General features: G+C 37.5%; 1 protein-coding gene across 1 annotated transcript in view; it reads right to left on the minus strand.

Moving 5' to 3' along the window:
* Nucleotides 1–22,378, minus strand: part of FER (FER tyrosine kinase) — a 162,025-nt gene that overhangs the window by 53,315 nt on the left and 86,332 nt on the right. Inside the window, 3 exon segments of the mRNA XM_010725904.3 lie at nucleotides 1,051–1,145; nucleotides 2,566–2,681; nucleotides 7,966–8,022. Coding sequence (XP_010724206.1) covers nucleotides 1,051–1,145; nucleotides 2,566–2,681; nucleotides 7,966–8,022 — 268 coding nt within the window.

Below are 22,378 nucleotides of genomic sequence, written 5' to 3' on the forward strand. Positions count from 1 at the left end.
ATCAGAGGGCTGGAGCACCTCTCCTGTGAGGAAAGGTTGAGGGAACTGGGCTTGTTTAACTTGGAGAAGAGAAGGCTCCGGTGAGACTTCATTGCGTCCTTCCAGTACTTGAAGGGAGTGTACAAACAGGAGGGGGAATGGCTGTTTAAATGGGTGGATAGTGATAGGACAAGGGAGAATGGTTTTAAAGTGAGACGGGGGGGATTTAGGTTAGATATTAGGAGGAAGTTTTTCACCCAGAGGGTGGTGATGCACTGGAACAGGCTGCCCAAGGAGGTTGTGGATGCCCCATCCCTGGAGGCATTCAAGGCCAGGCTGGATGTAATTGGCAATGCTGCGCACAGCTGGAGGGTTGAAACTAGATTATCCCTGTGGTCATCTTCAATCCAGGCCATTCTATGATTTTATCTTAACCTAACTGAATAAAAGCAGAAGTATCTAATAGGTCAATGACTGCATTTTTGCTCTTGTAATAAAGTCAGTCCTCAAGAATTATAAACAATCTAATTCCTCATGAAGGAAGTGATTCTTAAAACACCGAAGTACAGTTTTGAGGACAAATTCAGTGATAGATTCAGTGTCACAGTACTAAATAGTACTACAGGCCACCAAAATGACAAAATTTACAGAGAATCAACAGAGCGTTAAAACTGTTGAAAAGCCAGCTACTTATCCCAATAATTTGAGATTCTCTTCAGCCACAGGTGAACATGAACACAAGATTCCAAAAATAAATCAAGAGCAATCTATGAACTAAGCATGTATTTTTATAAAGAAAAATATCTTATATAAAAATTATCCAAATCTGATTTATTAAATTTAAGCACTACTACATAAAATTATTGCTACAGGAAATAACATGTAATATCTTAATGAGAGAAAAATGAAGATATGGCTGAGATCCTGTGAAGCAAATTCTATTGTTTTGAATGTCTACAGAAAAATCTGGAACAGCTCTAAGAATTTTCAGTGAAGGATGTACATCATAAGAATGCAAATACAGACATAGAAAACAATGTATTTTATCAAAAAAGAAAGGGAAAAAATTACCTGGAACAAGTTCCATAACAATATAAATAGGTTGCCTTTGTGTGCAAACTCCTATGAGTTTTACAATATTAGGATGATCATACTGTTTGAGTATTCTGAAAAACATACAGTAAGTTTATTATATTAATAAACTTTGTTGTACAAACCAATTAAACAAAAATATCTTACACTCAATATTATTTTAATAGAATTTTCAGTAGAATTACTGTTACCAATTAAAAGATCAGTGTCATAGACAAATCATTCTTCTGGTTGAGGGTATTTTTACTCAAAGATCAAGATTGAACACTAGCAGTTAATTCTCACTGTAGTTTTAACATTTGTCTACATAACATTTTATCTGTGTAACTGAAGAATATTCTGACAGGTTTGTGGTTTCTCAGGAACCCTTGTAATTAAACAGCATTTCAGTGGTGTATCAGAAGAGAAGCTTTGTTGAAAATGCAAGCACAGCATGCCTCTACATTTTCCTGCTGCACTTTTCAAATGCACATTCATTTCAGTTTTAATTCACAAGATTAATTGATACAGAAAGTTTTAAAAGAATATAAATACTGCAATTTTAATTTCTGGAATTAAAGCAAAAACATTTACATCTTCTTACATGATACTTTAATAAGAACTTTCACAGCCTAAATCAGCATGCTATGATTTGTAAGTGAATTGTAGGTCTACGAAGAATTCCAGAGAGATCTTTTAACTTAAAAATGTTCTACTACTTGATAACTTAAACTACCTCATCTTTTTCCTAATTTTTCTAGAAATGAGAGTGAAACTTGGGACATGAGGATTTAATGAAAAATAACCAATTTAGGGTTTTTTTTTCATATAATATTCCATACAACACTGTTCCATTAGCGGCTGACTGCTAAGCAAATGAAAACAATCTCTGTGGTTGCCAAGTTACGAGCTGTTTAAAAACTCTCAGCAGATACAGCATACATACATTGATTATACTAGCTTGGGGCTTCACAGCCAGAACAGCTAATTTCAGTTTAAACAATTATGAGATTATCTCAATAGATCCTTCTATCCTGAGCCTGAGTTCTTAGAAACTATCTATGCAGATAGCCACATAATCTGTCTGTATTCAGAATATTTAGTGTGCTGTGACATGAACGCCACTTACTGCCTGATATAGCAGTTGGACTGAAAGAGGAAGTTATTAAATCTGTACCATAATCTCATTTAAATTAATATCTTCCAGGCTTCTTACTGTAATCCTTGCAGCATGTATCAAAGAAATTCTAAATGGATTCATTTACAATATCAAAACTATGGATTATAGGCACAGCTTGGCAAGGTGGTTTCAACGAGTGCAGGTGCTTGCTGTTCATACACATTAAAAATGTGTATGTATAGTTATCAGGGCAACAGTTACTGCAAGTACTGAGGGAGAATAAAAAGGAAGAAGTCTGACTATTACTTCTCTGAATTCTTGCAAAGGTCTCATTTTGTAAACCTACATAAGAAAACTCGGGGGAAAAAAAAACCAAAAAAACTTAGAGCACTTACCTGGCCTCTGACAGAAATTTGATTTTCAATTCCTGAGGAAGATCTTCTTTACAAGTTTTTACAGCAACAGGTGTCTTATCCTTTAACGTTCCCTTATATACCTCACCAAAATTACCCTAAAATAAGAAAAAAATAATTCTAAATAACCCAGTCTTCACAAATATCCAGCAATAAAATACAAACAGCTAAATAACTGTTACAGAACATTAAATTGTGTTTATGAAGTTTTCCTTAAGTATGTGCTCCTAGCACAATCAGTCCACACAGAAAGAATAAATCTACTATATGAATGTCATATGAGTTCAATTTGGCTTGCAAGAAAAATACACTGTATAATTACAATTTTCTTTTAAATACTCTTAATAATTTAAGTCCTAACCTCTTTCATTTTCAAACTACTGTATTTTTTCCATAGTTTTCAATTTACAGCCCAGTGTAACCTACACAACCCACTGTAAGTTATTTTTATTCCAGCTTGCTTGGAAAAAAAAACTGAGGTAGACATCTTCATCAGATTTGTTTTTAACTTAAAAAATCAGCACAAAAACTTAAGAGGAAATTAAGTTATTACAGAAATCTATTATCAAGTAAAATATGTAAAACGGGGAGGAAAGGAAAAAAGATCCTAAGATCCCACACTTCTAGTTAAGCTTTGTTATTCCCTGAACAGTAAATACAACATTTTAAATATATGTCTGATATATTTCCACATGAATCTCTTCCCCATGTTCTGGTACACAGAGCTGTCAATGACTTCAACAAACAGAAAAACATGCTGGAAGTTCTTCCTTCCTTTTCTCAGTGATAAAGATTTCTTTACACAACATATGTGAAGACTCTATTGCCAAGATAAGAGAAGCAGAGGGGGGGAAAAAAAAAAAAAAGATGAGGAGCATCATAGAATCACCAAGGTTGGAAAAGGCCTTCAAGCTCATCCAGTCCAACTGTAAAACTACCAGCAATATTTCCCACTAAGTCATGTCCCTCAGCACAACATCTTAACATTTTATAAAAACCTCCAGGGACAGTGACCCCACCACCTCTCTGGGCAGCTTCCAATGCCTGACCATTCTTTCAGAGAAGAAATTTTTCTGGATATCCCACCTGAATCTTCCCTGTCACAACTTGATGCCATTCCCTCTAGCCCTATCACTAGTTACATGGAAGAAGAGGCAAACCTCATCACAACCTCCCTTCAGGTGACAGTAGAGAACAATGAAGCCTCCTCCAGACTGAACAATCCCAGCTTCCTCAACCACTCAGCCACAACAGTTGTTGAACTTCATCCCACTAGTCTCAGCCCAGCTATCCAGCCCGTACAGATCCCTCTGAAGGACCTTCCTACCCTGAGGCAGGTCAACACGTCCTTCCAACTTGGTGTCATCTGCAGTCTTACTGAAAATGCACTCAATCCCCTCATCCAGGTCAGCAATAAAGATATTAAACAGGACACACCACTAATGACTGGTTGCCAGCTGGATTTAATGCCATTCACCACCACTCTCTGGGCCCAGCCTTCCAGCCAGTTCTTTATCCAGCAAAGTATGTATCTGCCCAAGCCATGGTCTGCCATCTTTCCCAGGACAATACTGTGAGCACTCCAGTGATGAGAGAGATCCTACCCTATTTCAGTAATGGCAATGAAGTCAAAGTTCGCCTGATACACAATGGCTTCCAGCTCCTTCTTTTGGCTGCCCATGCTGCATGTATTGGTGTAGAAGCACTTCAGCTGAGCCATTTGCCCAACTCCATCAATATTTCCCTAGGCTTATCTCTAGAGAGCCTTCTTTAGGGTAGTTTGGTTACACTGTGGTTGGACTTGGTGATCTTTAACATCTCTTCCAACCTGAGCAATTCTGATTCTATGATTCTTTCAGCCCCTTTCACCTTCATACCTAGTTTAAAGCCTCTCAATGAATCCTGTCAGCTCTTTTGCAGCCAGCCTGAACTATCAGTAGGTGATAACAACCAGACAGGTGTACTAGACAAGGGATGCTGCTAGTAACGTCCTTGACATGGGCCTTAGGGAACCAGCACATTTCCCTTCCCCAAGGAAGAGCTTGGCTGACATTACGGGGCATTCTGTTCCTCTCAGAAGGAAGTAGCCTACAACCATTACCCTTCTTTCCTTTTCAGAGGAGGCAGTCTTGAGGTGTAGAGTCAACCTTCTCACTCTAGAAAACCTCCTGGATGGACCTTCCACCTCATCCTTACTTACACTGCCTGGAGTTCCTTAGCCTCAAAACTATTACACAGAGCACCTGGGGAACTGATGAAGGTAGGAACTGGATTTGCCAGTAACACTAAAATGGGACCTGTTTCCACTCCTCATCTCTTATGTCCCTTCTCTCCGCTCAATCACGGTGGGACAGGGAGTCCACCACTGTCTGGTGCCTTTCTCTCAGGTGTTGCAGTTACTCCACCAGTCTATCAGAAGAAACTCATAGATGGAACCTACAATCTCAGTAGTAATGCAAAGGGAAGAAATTCAGGTGTCTAAACACAGGACAAGCATTATTTCACGCACCCTAAGATGTCTAAGAAACAACTGGTAAGCATGCCAGCTCACAATCCATAATTCTCCAGAAACAGCACTTTTAGAGGACCTCTGATATCTATAAAGGCACTATGTGACTCCTAACATGATCTTCCTCTAGTGTTCTGTTTAAGAGTATTTAACATTGAAAACTAAATACTATTAAACTATTTTAAATGCTTTTAATTCTTTATTTAGAATATTTATCACTTTATATATAATTTTTAATATAGTATTACATACTTGTATATTTCACATTGTGTGTTTTATATAATTAACACTGTGCAAATAAATGGACTATTCACTGCTGAAGGGAAACAAAATTTTATACTTTCAGAGGATCACAGAATTACAGAATCACATGTGTTGGAAGTGGCCTCAAGAGATCACTGAGTCCAAAGCAGATATCCTACAATAAGTCACACAAATAGACATCCAGACAGGTCTTGAATATCTCCATAGAAGGAGGGTCCACAACCTCTCTGGGCAACCTGCAACCACTGCTCCGCTGCCCTTACCGTAAAGTTGTTCTTCCACATGTTAGTACGGAACTTTTTATGCACAAGTTTTAGGCCACTATTCCTTGTCCTATCACTACAAACCACAAGAAGAGCCTGGCCTCATCCATCTGCCTCCCACCTCCCTTTAGGTATTCATAAACATTTATCCTCTAAGTTTTCTTTTCCCCAGGCTGAACAGACCCAAGGTTACTCAGTCTTTCCTCATATGGGAGATGTTTAAGGCCCTTTATTATCTTTGTGGTCCTCCTTTGTGATCCTCTACTGGAATCCTCCTACGAATCCTTCTTCTTTGAACTGGGGAGCCCAGAACTAGACACAGTAGTCTAAATGTGGCCTCATTAGGGCAGAATGCACCCCATGATACCACTGGCCTTTTTGGCCACAAAAGCACACTGCTGGCTCATGGACAATCTGCTGTCCACCACCCAGGTCCTTCTCTGCAGAGCTCATCTCCAGGAAGTCATCCCCTAATCTGTACTGATATATGTGGTTATTCCTCCCCAGATGAAAGTCTCTATCCTTGCCCCTGTTAAAACTCATCAGGTTCCTCCCTGACCAACTCTCCAGTCTGGCAAGGTCTCGCTGAATGGCAGCACAGCCTTTCAGTGTGCCAGCCACTCCTCCCAGCTTTGTATCACTGGCAAACTTGCTGTGGACTCTATTCCTTCATCCAGGTCATTCATGAAAGTGTTGAACAAGACCAGACCCAGCACCTATTCCTGGAGAACACTGCTAATTACAGACCTCCAACCACACTCTGCATGACTGATGACACCCCTCTGAGTCAGCCAGTTGTCAGCCTCGCTGTCCACTCATGTATCCCATGCTAAGTTTCATAACAAGGACGTTGTGGAAGATGGTGTAAAATGCCTTGAGGAAGTCAAGGTAGACAATATTCTCTGCTATCTTCTATCTACCCAGCCTGTGATGACATCACAGAAAGCTAGCAGGTTGGTGAAGCATGATTTTCCCTCAGTGAGTCCTACTGACTACTCCTGATAACCTTCTTCTCTTCCAAGTCCTTGGAGCTGACGTCCAGAACAAAGTGTTCCATCACCTTTCCAGGGATGGAGTTGAGGCAGACTGGCCTGTAATGACTCAGATCATCCTTCTTGCCCTTTTTGACAGAGTCACTTTGCTAAGTCTGTGTCAGTGTTCTATGATTTTCCTAGCCATTGTTTCTAGTAGACTCAGATTTCTCACTTAAAGCATCAACAGCTGCAGTTTATTTAATATTTTCATATATGGAAGTTAATGATCTTCTCACTCTTATATTTTCTAGTTTGATTATATTGTCTCAGAAATGAATACATTACAGATTTATATAGTTTCCCAAGAAAGTTGCTAATCCGTTTAAAAATTTTAAAGCTGAATATCCTACTGAAATCAGTTTTAAGACTGCACTGTCTAAATCAATTTATTAAAATGTTTTGTAAAAAAAAAATGCAGTACATATGTAAACTTTTTTAGAAATCAATGTTCAACTATTTATGTTGGCCCATGACATAAGGGGTAGTCTAAGAAAATGGCACATGACATAAAGTGCTTATGAAGCAAAGATGTGTCACTGAATTCTTCCATGTGGAAAAACTGGCACCCACTGACATTTCTTTATGACTGCTGAATGTTTATGGAGATAAACAGTGCATGGGAGCACAGTGAGGCATTGGGTGTTGCGTTTCAGCAGTAGGGTCACCTCTGCTGGTGCAGATTGCATGAGCACAACATTCAGGTTCCTGTTCATTGCTGGTGAAAATGCATAGCTAATGGTGATAACTACCCTGAAAAATACTGTTGTAGAGCAAATCGTCAGCTACATCGAATGGTGTTATGCTCTTTGTTTCAGTTGTAATTTTCAAGGAAATAGGAGGCAATACTTCTGAAGTGAGCTACATACTACTGAGAGATTACCTAAAATTACAATAAATCATACAGTAACAATGAATATTTGGTTCAATGAATATTGCGTACATTATCATTTCAATTTTTTTTTTTACCTACATGCCTTTCATATTTTTAACCAATATTATTTTTTTTGCAAGACTGCACAATTTAAACTGTAATATAATTCTTTGCAGACACATAATTAACTTAAAATCCTTACAAATAAGAAAAACATGTATGCTAAATATTTTCAGCAGACACATCTGCTGTCATCATATGAATAAGCATTCACCATCATATGAATAAGCATTTATGTAAGGCATAATACTACCTCACGCATTAAAGCAAAATAATTGGTATAAAAATCACAGTATTTAAAGGATAAAGCAATAGGAAATATACGGGCTTAACGACTAATACATATTTATTTACACATTGACAGCTCACTTGATTACTTACTTTGCCAAGTAATTCTCCCAGTGTGACATCCTCATGATTGAGAACCCATTTCTTATCCTACGGTAAGAAAAGGAAAGAATGTTCAGTAGTATCAAATACATACGTATAATCAATGGATATACAGATGGTATAGTATATCCAGGAGCTTGGCTGATGTAGTTATTATATTGGAGTAGGAAAAGAAAAACATTCACCCTATCCTAGGCTTGCAAAATAGACTCTGGTGGAGTGGATCTCCAGAATAGATTCTTCCCCACTGGCAGCCAGCTCTTAAATGGATCTAGGAGAGGTGGAGCCAGGCTCCACCCCTTCCTGCAGCACAGGTGAATTGCCTTCACCTGTGCTCCCGTGACTGACTCATTGCTTCCCTCAGGTGGTTAATCAGAGGTTCAGGCCATGATTCAGCAGCCCCATACAACATACTTCCTATTACATACACTTCAGCAAGTTGAAATGTATCTAAAGAAGCGTTTTGTACAGTCTGCTCAGTCAAAAGCACATCAGGAAGTTAAAATCAGCTTTCAGAAAACATGCTTTTCAAAGAAATGCTAAAATGTACTGTATAGCCTGTTAAGTACATCAATTAAGTAGACAGTATGTGTGCTAATAAACAGAACACATGCACTTCCTCTTGCAAGCTCTGGAAACAGTATCTAGTGCCTTGTTTTTAAAAATGACTTGTGCCAAAACCACATAAGAACCTCCATTTTAGAATTTTTTTTTCAAAAGAAAAGAAACAAACCCAAATCAATAATCATTTTCGTAATGCAAATATATACTGATTTTTCTGCTTATTAACAAGGTACATATGGCATATCTTAAGTCTTAGGTCTTAATCTTCTTTGATAGTGTATAATAACAGCCAATTACCTGAAAAGGCAACATAATAAATACAAGTCACTGGATCTATGCAGTGCTGATGACTAATAACTTTATTTCTTTATTAGCACCTCATCTGCTTATCACCTCACAAACACCATTAATACTAATCATATTAATGGTAAGATTCTATGCATTTTTTGTTAATAATAACTCATTAAAGCTCACAGAAGACCAAATCAACTGTGCTGGCTTTGCTGATTGACTTCTTAGTGGAACCTTAACAGACCAATCTCCTGGTGCTAAACAGGAGGTTAGTCATGTGTGCAAATAAATACTTGATGGCAGGGAAGGAATAAGAGGGAACCAGGCTCCTCAGTGGCTCCCAGTGATGGGATAGGTGGCAATGGGCACAAGTGAGGAAACGTGATATGTATTCTGAACATGAGAAAGTGTTTTTCTCATATAAGAGATGAAACACTGTAACAGGATGCCCAAAAAGATTTGAGTCTTTATCTGCAGAAACATTCAATGCTCAACTGAACCCACTCCAGCTGACAGTTCCTATGGGGGGGAGGGGGCTGGACTGGGTGATCTCAACTCTCTTCTAATCTAGGTAAGCCTGTGAGAAATGTATGTAATTAAACCTTAACGTAGGGAATTCACTCTTTTTTTTTTTTTTATAGAAACAACATGTCTATAACTAACATGCTAAGTCAAGCATGCTAGTTACCAGCACAGAACCAGAAATTTTATATATTTCCTGCCAAACACTGCATCCTAACTGAAGGCTATGCAACAGTCATAACTACCTTTAACATATTTTCAAATTAAAAAAGAAACACCAAATGTATATTTATTTGCCATTAAACTAATCAGTAAGACACATCCCAACATAGGAAGTACTGATTTCCTAGAAAGAAAGCCATTAAAAAATATATATATACAACCCCTATGGCTGAATCCTAGGTAACAAATGCAGAACACTGCACAACCTGTGTACAGAGATTTCTGAACAACATTTCTGTAGAATAAATCTTAAGATTATCTTAAAAGAAGCTAAACAGTTTTATGAGTGAGTATTTCCTTCATCTTCTCGATTTGATTTTGTTAAAAATTAAAAATGCTTTGTTCACTAAAGTCTGTAAAATTTGTCAGGTATTTTTTGCTGATTGGATGCCCCATTCAGAAGCTATTATATTTTGAACAGCTAGAAAAGGCCGTCAAAGTGCATTTGCCTTCACCAGTAAAGCTCAAATCTAAGATAACAATTGGGAAATAAAGCTCTAAAGAAAATAAGTATACAAATGACTACTTGATGTCATTTTAACTTTGAAATAAATACTGCAAAAACCAATAAGTTATAAAGTCAAATATTAATGTCTTTTTAACCTCTTAATTCTCGATGTTCTATATTTCAGTAAATGACTTTTGGGAAACTGACAATGTGGCATTTCAAACACTTCTTTATAAAGTAAAAATCCAATGCATAATCCTCCAGAGAAATAATTAAAAAGGCACCATAAGCTGTAATCAATTGATCTGGGAAAAGATTTGTTATTATAGTAGCATATTAATCACTACCTACATTTCTCTTACAGCAAAACCTTCTGTTTTTTATTATATTAGCATGAGCTATTAATTACACTGAGTATCTTCACTGAGTATCTTGCTTCCGGCTTTTTTTTTTTTTACTCAAAGTTTGATCAGCTTGGTTACTAAGGCTCCTACTGGTGGCTGCAAATAATTATTTGTGAGCGTATGCAAACATCAGTGCCTTGCTAGTCTGTTTCAAAGGTATTATAAATTAATATTCATATGAATGATAAGTAAATTAGTTTCCTACTTATTAGAGTCTTCTGTCAGGAATCTTTAGTTACTTTTGTAGATACACAGACTCTGTCTTAAGATAGAGACTAATTGCATAAGCCATTCCTGTGGCTACCTGACTGAAAAGGTGGCAGGTATAGCTGCAGCAGACACTCAGACAATCCCTTCTCTTCTAATTGATATCTCTTCAAAACTGTTATTTTACTACTCATTAGACACCATCTGGACCAACCTGAAAAACAGACAGCTAAACAGAACGATACAGCCCTTGGTACCTCACACTCCTTCTGACTGCAATCATCATTCATTTTCTTTAACTTCTGTGTATATATAATAGATTCTGACACCAGTAATACTTTCCACATAATCCAGGAGAAATTAGCAAAAGATATGTATTGTAAAACAATTAACAGAACCTGTAACCCAGAACTTCTAAGTCAACTCCCCTCATCTGTTAAGCTTTTCTGTTATGTTCCTCTCTCCTGGTTTCTGCTCTCTCTTGGGTTCAGTGAAAACTTAAAGGAGCAGAAAAACACCTCCAAAGAATATGAAGAGAGACATTTTTCCACTAGGAAGTATTAAAACACAAATATTAAACCCCCTAATACAATTTTCACCTTGTGAATGTTAATATTGAGCTTCTGAGTGAAAAGATGCCGGTTACTGTACTAAACTCATAGAACCATAGAATGGTTCGGATTGAAACAAACCTCCAAGATCATTTAGTTCCAACCCCCTTGCCATGAACAGGGTTGCCACACAACGTATCAGGCTGCCCAGGGCCCCCATCCAACCTGGCCTTAAGCACCTTCAGGGATGGGGCATCTGCAGCTCTGGGCAGCTGTGCCAGTGCCTCATCACCATCTGGGTAAAGGATTTCTTCCTAATATCTAACCTAAATCTCCTGTCTTTTAGTTTATAGCCATTCCTCCCTGTCCTGCCACTATCAGATCACGTAAAAAGTCAGTCTCCTTGCTATTTAATAGTTCCCTTCAAATACTGGAAGACCACAATAACGTCTCCCAAAGCCTTCTCTTCTCCAGCCCAAACAACCCCAGCTCACTCAGCCTTTCTTCCTTATAGGAGAGGTGCTACTCTTCCAGATCCACTCCAACAGCTCCACATCTTTCTTGTGCTGGGGTCCCCAAACTTTTGTCATCAAGTTCATCTGTGAATGCAAGTCTCAATCTGTAGATGGTCCCTCTGTATCAGCACTTGTCAAGTTGAAGAAAACATTTTACAGTAATAAAAAAAATAAGTTGGAGCTTAAAATTTTATCTAGTGTCTTTCAGCACATGCAAAGTGATTTAACCCCTGTTCATTCTATCAACCTGCACCAAGGCAGCTTCAGTGCAGACAGATGGAAAGAAACTAAGATAAGAGAGACATTATTATCTATATCATATAAATCGTATAAATCTGGCATTAGAAAATTTTTAAAAATAATCTAATTTGCAATAAGATAAATATTCAACTAATTGTTTTGAAATAGTGTCATTGATTCAAATAATTATCTTTAAACTTATAAACAGAACTGCAAAGCAGAAAGCCACAAGGACTACACTGTTTCAACTGCAGGTATATTATCTCACTAATTCTGCTCAAATTGCGCTGAGTTAAATATGGTATTGTCCCATATTTTTGGACAATTATTGGAGCTGCCAATAATTACTCTACAAATGAATCGTGTGTGCAAAAAAAAAGTACTGAGTGATAGAAAATGTAAGAAAATGGCAGCAAAGCGGGAAATAAAAGATAAACTTTAATGTAGATATGGATGAATCGTTACTAAAGACTACCAGTTTGAGTCATAAAAAATCTCATTTCAATAGAGTTGTTTCTAAATCAAAGAGAGCAAATTAATTAGGTTTTCATACCTAACCATAAGCTACTCTGAATGAGAGAGAAGGTCAGAACACACGAGACTATTACTGCTATTACTATTTCCAGCTATCTCGGTTCCAGCTGGGATAGGGTTAATTTTCTTCCTAGCAGTTGGTATAATGCTGTGTTCTGAATTTAGGATGAGAAAAATGTTGATAACACACAGACAGTTCAGTTTTTTGCAGTGCCTGCACATAGCCAAGGATTTTTCAGCTTTTCATACTGTCCTGACTGTGAAGGGGCAGGGAAGCACGAGGAGCTGTGAAAGGACAGAACCGGGACAGATGACCTAAACTGGTCAAAGGGATATTTCATATCACATGACATCACACAGAATTATAAAACTGTGGGCAATTGGCTGGAAGAGGCTGTTGTCTTAGGTCAGTCCACGATGGTGAGGAATTGCATTGCACTGTGCATCACTTGCTTTGTGTATTCTTTTTCCTTTTTCATCCCAACCCTCCATTACCTATTTTTCTTTCCTATTAAATTGTCATTACTCTTTTTTCCCCTAATTCTCTTGCACCTTCCACAGAGGGTGGAGTGACCAAATGGCTCTGCACTGCTACTGCACTGCCTGCTGGGTTAAACCACAACACCTGAAAAGGAAGCTATTATGATGTAACCTTGCAAATCAACCATAAATCACACTTTACCTAGTGCTTGTTTAGGCTTTTTTTTTATTTTTTAAGTGCTAATTTTGGACTGGAGAATTAGAAAGCAATTCAGACAAATCTATTAGAAAAATTAGTGGTTGGACATACACGCTTGGTACCTTAACAATGTACCTTATTTCCAAATAGAGTTGTTCAAGAAACACAGAAACTTTATTACTTTTTTTTTTCATATGTCCTCTGGCATCCAAACCTACCATTAAAATTTGAAGATAAACATGAAAGAAGCAGAAACTAAATTACATGAATACCATGCTTTATTAAGTGACTTGGCTTAGCTCAGAAAGAGCTTTACCGCCTTGTGGGAGATAAGGAGATAACCATTTATTGGATACAAAGAGCTATCTGGCAAAAGAATGTGTCTGACATACTGTTCGGAAGAGTACTAGGGAAATGACAAAGTACCTAAAGTACAGGAAGGAACCATTTCAAGGTGGAAATTTCTTGAGAAGAAAGTGAAAAGTGCGCAAGAATCCCACTGAGACTACTCTGGATAGTACAAATTTCCTAAGGAGGCAAAAGGGGTCCTTGTTCCCCAGCCCACATCTAGAAGCTGGCTGAGAAAAGCATTTCTGCCTTTGGAAGCCATATAGTCACATCCTTTTTGTTCAGCATTACCATCTACCTTTTAGCTACAAATCAGCCTGAGTGCTACTGCAGTGAGGGCCGGCTGTTCCCTAGGGAATGGGGAGGCAGGAGGCACTGGGGACTGAACAGGACAGTGGCCTCATCAGCAAGCATACATCCAACTGCCTCCAGCATGGCAGCAGGGCAGGGCAGCCTCAAATTCAGATAATCCAAGTTTGCTGTGATACAGCAGGGCACTGTCAAGTTGGTAAATTAGACTGTGGGTAGAGGATAGGATGAAGGCCAGGCATCATAACAGGGTCTGGCACAGCCACAGACCTGCTGGGCAGGTTCCCAGTGACAAGGGGAGGCCAGGGCCTCCCCAAAAGCCATCTAAAGCCAGGGTTCAGTTCCAGACATGAGGGCACATAGTCGGGCACAGACAGAACTGTGAGGGCTAGAGTGGGGCTGAGAAGTGAAGCCGCATTTGGAAGCAGCTCCACTGCATGGGATCTCACCCTGCCAGATGCCTCTCCACAGCCCTACCTAGCAGCATCACCCCTGAAACAGCAGTGGATGGGGAAGCCCTCAGCTGCACCAACATAAGGTATAGGACTGTGCCCTGGCCAGGAGAAGGTTGCTGTCAGGACTTTCAGTCAGCCTTGACGCTGCTGACCCCTCCAGACATTTGGGTATTGGCTTACTGTGAACATCATACTTAAGGTTTCCATGAATATCACCTACTAAGCACTTTTTCCAGACTTTGAGTCTATCCAGGATATTTGGTTTCTCAGCTGCACTTACGATGATAAGTTTCATGCCTGGAGTAATAAGTAAGGAATCAATCATATCATATAATTCCTTTCTATCAAACATATAATTCCTTTACTCAGGAAAGATACAGGTACTGGAATGGTGTGCAAAGCCACTGGGGCCACAGTATCAATAGTTGATAGTCCCTGTACCACGCACAATACTATTTTCCCTTTTCTAAGCTACGAGACTAAAATGCTATTAGTATTACCCTAACTTCTTCCAAATAACTAAGCTCAAGTCTGAGAGTATGTTTTCCCTCTACGTAACTTCCATCATCAACAGGAACCACATCAAGGAAACCATGAGTTATTATGCCAGAAAGGTTTACTTGTTAGCTACAGTAAATTCTAACAGCTCTCAATAAAATGAAAAATATAACCCAGAATAAATATTTAGCGTTACAGTTCCCCAGCATAATTTTTCTACAATTTTGGTAACAATTTCAATCATGAACAAGTCTAACATAGCACTTTTTCTAATTAGCAACCAGCAGTAACACAATTAGGTACAAAATATTTTAAAAACAGACACTTTTGGAGCTACTTATAAACTTGAGAACATCAGTTTAAACACTTGTTTTTAAAAATTATAGCAGGAGAGTGAATGAAAAGAGGATAAAAAAGAAACAGCCATCTATTTTTGCATTATGTTTCAGAGAACCATCAGGCAAAAATTCTAACATAGCAGACTCTCAAGTAAGATTTATAAGAGGGAACAGAGAGTCAATTCTGATCAATTTCCATCACAGGATGAATAAATTAGAAAAGTTCTATTTCATCATGATTGTTATTTACTTATCGCCTGTTGTAGCATTATTTACCCAGACAAAAGAAAAACCCAGATACAAAAAAACCCTAGTAACAGTTATGTATATGTGGATAGAGCCTATTAAGATCATTTATCATTTCCACATTAGAAGCACTATTTTCTACACTGCCTATCCCAGTAGATACAATATCAATTTTGTGAACTGTGTTTCAAGTTCTCCAGATTAACACAGAAATATAGGCAGCTAGTAAGTGAAAAGTGAAAGACTTTTGTAAGAACAAGCTAGTTTTACAGGAGGGATTCTGAAAAAGCGCACCAACATCTTTAGAACTGCTTCAGAATAAAGATTCATGACCCGTACAATATGCTATAGAAATGTTTTGCATTATCATCAGCAGTGTATTAAGCCATCTTAGAACATGCTGATTAATATGAGCTGTTAAACAGAGAAATAGTGCAATTTAACTTTTCTTCACAAAGGTAAACCTATTTCATATGACTTGATATTTTTTATTAAATAAGAGTGTAAATTTCAACCTTTTTGCTAAACCAAATACTGAACAGCCATAAACCAGCAAGAAAAACTGAGATTTTTAAAAGCTACTATGCAGCATATAAACTGCAGAAGTGACCTCAAATAACTGCATAGCTTTTCTGCGAGCTTGCTTTCTTGAAGGTCAGTAAAGAAAATGACTCCAGAAAACAATATAAAACAAAACCAAACAAAAAATCATAGATTTCCTTGCTTTTTTTGGAAGGGTGTGCAGTATTTTGCAAAGGTTATGTTCTCTAAATCACTGAATGACTAGAAAGATACTGAGCATATTTCAAGAAAAGTACAGGAAATAAAGAAAAATAACAGAAAAAGCTGAGAAGGATGAAGAATAGAACAAAAAAAGATAGAACACAAAATCCTTAAGCACAGTATAAGGAAAGAAGAATTTATGTCAGAACCACTGTATTTCAAAAGCATTCAGGAAACTAACAGCATTGATGTTTATTGAATATAGTAACTTAGCTCCTAAACTGAAGTACCCCAAATCATACACACCTCAAATACATGCATGCAGAAATTATCTGCCCTTTATGAGAAATACCCTCTAAAAGAACATTAGTACTCAGCAGACTCAAAGGAAAAGAAAATTGATTGTGAAGTTACTCATTTAAAAATTGCTTATGATTTGAAAAAAGAAAACGTGAAAGCTCAGTTGTTTTATGCATACAAGCAAAAAACACAAGCACCTCAATTGCTATAACAAGCTAAAATATTTTCACAGGCGCACAAAGACAAGCAAACACACACACTTTTACTTCTTCCTTCCCACCCCGGCTACATATGAACTTTTTGAATTTCATGTACTTTTTTCACTGGGTTGAGAGACTACAGATGTGTATAAAACTGTCCAGGACAGTCTCCTTGAACCCAAATACTTAGACATATACTTCCAATTACCAGCTGTTTCCAGTTAGCTGGTTTCTTTTTCTCAACAGATAAAACATTTAATTTATTACAAGTACTTTGGCAACATCCACATGATTTGCTGCAATCAAATGAAACTGCACTGAAAAAAATATATGAAAACACAGAAGTATGGTAAATTAGGTATTTAATACCTAAATTATTCCACTGTAACAACATCAACCTAAGCTCCAACTTATCGTAAGAAACAATTTTAATGGCTGTAATGACAGAAAAGAACAAACATTCAGCAGTCTTCTTAGTTGTAGCTAAATAAGCTAAATTACATTTTTCTTTATAAAGTATCTGCATGATGTCCAATACCAGGAAGAAGCCATTTCTTCTAGAAAAGAATAGTACCTTTTTAACAAATTAGCCTAAAAAATTCAGTCAGAAACTATGTTAAGTTCTTTACTACTGCCTTTTCCAACAATCTCATGCTCTACTGTATCATCTGGTCACATTAATAAAAAATAAAATACAACAAGTCTTGCTTGCATAATATGTATATCTTTGTATATCTTCAACTGATTTGAAGAAATAAGCTATCAACCATACTGAATTTTTCATCATCAGAAAGCAATACATTTCTCAGCCATCCTTTTGAGCTTCTAAACAAAGAACCGTTTTGGAACTTCAAGAAATCATAAACTCTTAGAAGAGTTTTTTTACACGGTCTAAATTTTAAATCTAAAATATGTATAAAGGCAATCTGCCAATTATCTTTCTGTGGGGAGAAGAAAAATGTTTTGCAGACTTCTGCTGTGGTACCATTGCAGGAAAAGTGACAGCCAATCTCATGACTATTTTAAAATACAGAATATTTGACTTTTCATTCACTGATTGACAATAGAGGTCTGCTCTGTCTGATTCCTCTCCACATGTCACTCCTTTTTAACATACTGATCTGCTTAAACTGGTGCAAGCAATCACAAGCTACTCCACAGTAACTCATTCTGTAGTGCTCTAATCCTACAGAGTTATCTAAGAGCACAGACACAGAGTCTTGGTCTCAATGCATTCTGTATTCGCAGTCATGAAAGCCTACGTTTATGTAAGGTTTCACAGTTCTCAATCATACCATAAAAGTAGTATCGTAAATTCAGAATTCTTATTTCTAATAAAGTCAAACTGAATGCACTAGTGAAAAAGAAAGCGTAAAACTAGAATACTTCATGAAGTTTGTTAGCTCACAATTTTACAAAGACTAACTATTATAGAAGAGTTGAACTACAAATTTATGAAAGCAGTCAGAATCCATTAAAATCAGGATATTACTTCAGTAAAGAAAGTATTTTATTACTGCAATCCTATTACCTAATTCTAACCAAGCTTTATCATCGTGCCATATCAGTGATTCATATAACATTTCCGATAAAGACGGAAAAGCTATGTTTACAGCCCCAGTTTTTTTCAAGGTATGGACAAAAGTCTGTGCATGCAGAATTACAGAATGGCTTAGGTCATAAGGGACACTAAAGATCGCCTAGCTCTAACCTCCCCTCCATGCACAGAGTTACGAACCACTGTACCAAGCTGCCCAGGGACTCAGCCAGCTTGGCCTTAAACACTTTCCAGGTATGCAGCATCCACAGCCTCTCTGGGCAGCCTGTTCTAATGCTCTCTGTGAAAAAACTTTCCCCTGACAACTAATCTCTCTCTTCTTTAATAAATCTTCTCTTCTTTAGTAAAACTATTCCTCTGTCCTATCACTATCAGACCACATAAAAAGTTGATTCCCCTTCTGTTTATAATACTGGAAGGCTGCAGTGATGCGTCTCCTCAAGCACGCTAAGCAAGCCCAGCTCCCTAAGTCTGTCTTCACAGGAATGGTGCTCCAGCCATCTGATAGTCTTTCATGGCCCCACTCAGACCCTTTCCAGAAGCTCCACATCATTCCTGCACTGGGGGCCCCAAACCAGGATGCAGAACTCCAGATGGGGCCCTATAAGGCAGAATAGATGGGGACAATCACCTCCTTCACCCTGCTGGCCACTCTTTTGATGCAGCCCAGGATATAGCCGCCCTTTGGGCTGTGAGCATATACAGTTTGTTCACGTACAGCTTTTCATCCACCATGACCCTTAAGTCTTTCTCCCCAGCACCACCCTCAAGTTCTACTCCCAGCCTGTACGCATATCTGGGACTGCTTTGATGCTAGCACACCACCTTGTACTTGGCCTTGCTGAACATGGGCCCATTTCAGAAGGGGGAGTTTCTCCATCCTTAAATTTCATAATCTGGTTTAGTGGCATTAGCAATCCTGCTGAGCATGCACTTTGTCAATGACATAGATAGTGAGACCACAATGCTGAAGAGCACAAGTGTCAAGTCACAAGTGTCAAGTCAGACCTCTGGAGGGCACCACTCATTACTGGCATTCCCCCTGACATAGAGCCATTGACAACAAGCCTCTGGCTGGGACCATCCAACCAATTATTTGTCCACCCAATAGTCAGCTTTCCAGTCCCATTCTCCCAATTTAGTGATAAGGATGTCATGCACGATCATGTCAAGGGCCTCGGACAAGTCCATTTAGATGACGCAAGTTGCCCTTCCTTTGTCCACCGAGCCATCACTCTATCAGAGAAGGCCACCTTTGCTGAAAGATGCTTTAATTGAAGTAGATTACTCTCCTAATTATCAGTTTTATTTAAAACGCCTTTACTTAAAAATTTTCCACAGAGTTTGTTTTCTACCCTCTTAACAACTTTTTTTTTTTTGCATGACTAGCTTATTTCTATCTTCTTCATAATGTTCCATTACTTTCAAAATGTTTTGTTTTCAGATTTCAGTTGTGCTTAAGATAATTCCAAATTCCAACTTGTGCAGCACTGCAGCACTAATTTTATGTGATTGTACAAAAACTGGGAGTGCATATGCAGACAAGATGCCCTAGTATTTCTAGGACAGAAAATTTTAAGAGATTCTTCAAACATGATATTTTGTATGCTGAAAAGAAAGTAATATACTCCCTTGAAAACTACTACTTCTTGCAGTCCTGAACATAAACTAATGCTTATGCACCTTAAAATGCTAGTTTCCAATTTTGCTCTAAAACTGAAAACGGACAGGTTTACTATAAAAATCATATTGAAACAGACACATTCCCTAAAGCAGATTTTTAATTCCATGGCCATGTAGAAAATCTACATAAGTCTTTGATCACAACATATCTGGATATAAAACAATATTTGTTACTTCGTGTTTAGGGATTCCAATGTGTCACTGCTACTGCAACATTTTTAAAAGATTCTTCAAAAAAAACATTCCTCTGTCTTCTTAAGTTTCAAAGTACTTGAAATTACACATAAATTTGGTTTAGTACTTTGCACAAAGCTGCTCTCTTTTTTCCTTTCTCATTAGGATGCAATACTTTCAGAAGTACATGCTACCACTAAGGAAGATGTATTCCTTTTATTATCCATAGAACTATTGCAGCTCCATTTACTAAAAGCCTTATAGTGAAATCTTACAACACTACACTTCTGAAGAAATAGGAGCCTAACTCAAAAGTATATCTAATACTAATATACTTAACTGTTATCAAATATCGATAGCTGCAGGCTCCTTTTCAGTCTCCAGAAATAAACTAAAGCAAATACTGAAAATTTGCCTAAATTCTCCTACTACACTAAAAAAGCACTGCCAGTTTCCTTCACATGTCTTCTGTATGATCACAGTAATAGTTTATGGCAAATAAGTGAAAAAACACATTTCATGCTTTCGTAGAAAATATGATCTATAGCTGTAGGTACTATAAGCCCATACTTCTCATAGTATAAATTCCTTAAAAAAAACTGAAAGATCTATTTTAACAATTGAAAGTACACATATTCAACTTTGATTGTGTTCAGGAGAATTACATATTTGGCCAAAAATCATCCCACATAGACCATGAACAGAAGGTTCTTCCTGGCACTTCTATGAGCTTTGCCAGATGTGTGGGTATCATCTAGGAAAGTCACAATTTGACCCTATCTGGCACCAAAAAAACTAGCCTACATGACATTGTGATAGCTGAACTGTTTGCTGCTATAGTCTCCTTACATTTACACGAGAGTTCTGCTCCAAAAGAGCTGATCTTAGATCTAACAAACATAATATGTTCTTCCCAACAGGCAGCATTGATTACTGCAATGTCTTCCTCTTCACCAACTTAACTCTTTCATGTCTCAAGATGAGTATTACTTAATTGAGTATTAGCACTGCTCTGCAATAAAATCAAAAGTCTACTTATTGAGAGGATACTGAGGCTTTTAAGAAGTCTGACTGAAAATGAGACTATTCAGCAATTTCCCCTAAATCCTTCAGTTCAATCTTGAAGGCCTATGAAACATGAGTTGCCTTCACCCTGGATATGCACACTGTCTGCAACACTGAACTTACTTTTGTAAACAGAGTAAAAGCAAACAAAATACCTAAAAAACCAATCAACACTATGGGAAACCCAAAATCAGGAAAGTAAATTTTGATTAGTTTTGCCTGGGTATTTTGTGTACGTCAACTGAATGACAAAAGTACTGAAAAGCTGGCACACAGAGTACACAACTTGTTTAAGCTTTCAGTCTTTGAAAGCTGAGATCAAAACACTCTTAAAAATGAACTACAACTAAAACAGGTTTGGTGAATGAAGAATTAAGGTCATGTAAGACTTTTACCAGTGACTTTTATGAAAAGTATCACTATTTTTATCGTCTCACATTTTTTCATAACTTCACACGTCTAACAAACTAACATTTTGCAACTGAGATTCAGACCCACGTGGAATCCTCAAGTCATTTACAAACTTTTTTGTCGCTGGAACCGCTAAAATCAAATACACTTTTTATTTTTCTTTCACTTCACATTATTTATAGTTCATCATTTTTCTGTGTGACTGTTTGAGGCCATAACAAAGGCTTCTTTGCGACCTCAAAATAGATCCCGAATTGAAAGCCACCAACAACAAATGTACTGCCTAACTCATCTTACAAAGAAGTGGCATTCTGTTTTCCATGAGATTGGAATTTGAATTTACTGCAGAAGGACCAAAGACTGACCATATTGACAGTAATCAAACAGCACCAGATTAGCAGAGTGAAACAGCTGCTGAGGGGATTCTAAAACATAAACATGGGAGGATAAGGGACTATTTCAGACCAGATCTCCTCAGATTATGAAGACAGAGATCCCATCATCAGTTGTGCATCTTACTATTCTGTTCCTGTTTAAAGGAGTAAAGTTCAAAATCTAAGTGGTAATTGGCAGATTTGCTTCAGAAATGCATTTCTGATCTAAGCTAAAAAGTTACTACAGACATATCCAAATAAAATTGGTAATTATGCCCTTGATAATTTCATTTTTTATTAAACATACTTAGCATATCTGCAACTTAATACACATTTCTGAAGTGAACAGAATGTATTTTAGGGAATTTAAATACTTCAAAAACATGAGGTCAAAGACAGTAGAAAATGAAAACACGTTTTACATATTTAAAATAGCTTTTCTGCTAACAAACTCCTGTACTGAGGCTACTCTAGCACTCTTCAAATCAGTTATTTTATCAATAATACACTGAAGAACATAGAGGTGCAATTTTCCAAAAGGTTAT

The sequence above is a fragment of the Meleagris gallopavo genome, chromosome Z (assembly GCF_000146605.3).
Source record: "Meleagris gallopavo isolate NT-WF06-2002-E0010 breed Aviagen turkey brand Nicholas breeding stock chromosome Z, Turkey_5.1, whole genome shotgun sequence".
NCBI lineage: Eukaryota > Metazoa > Chordata > Aves > Galliformes > Phasianidae > Meleagris > Meleagris gallopavo.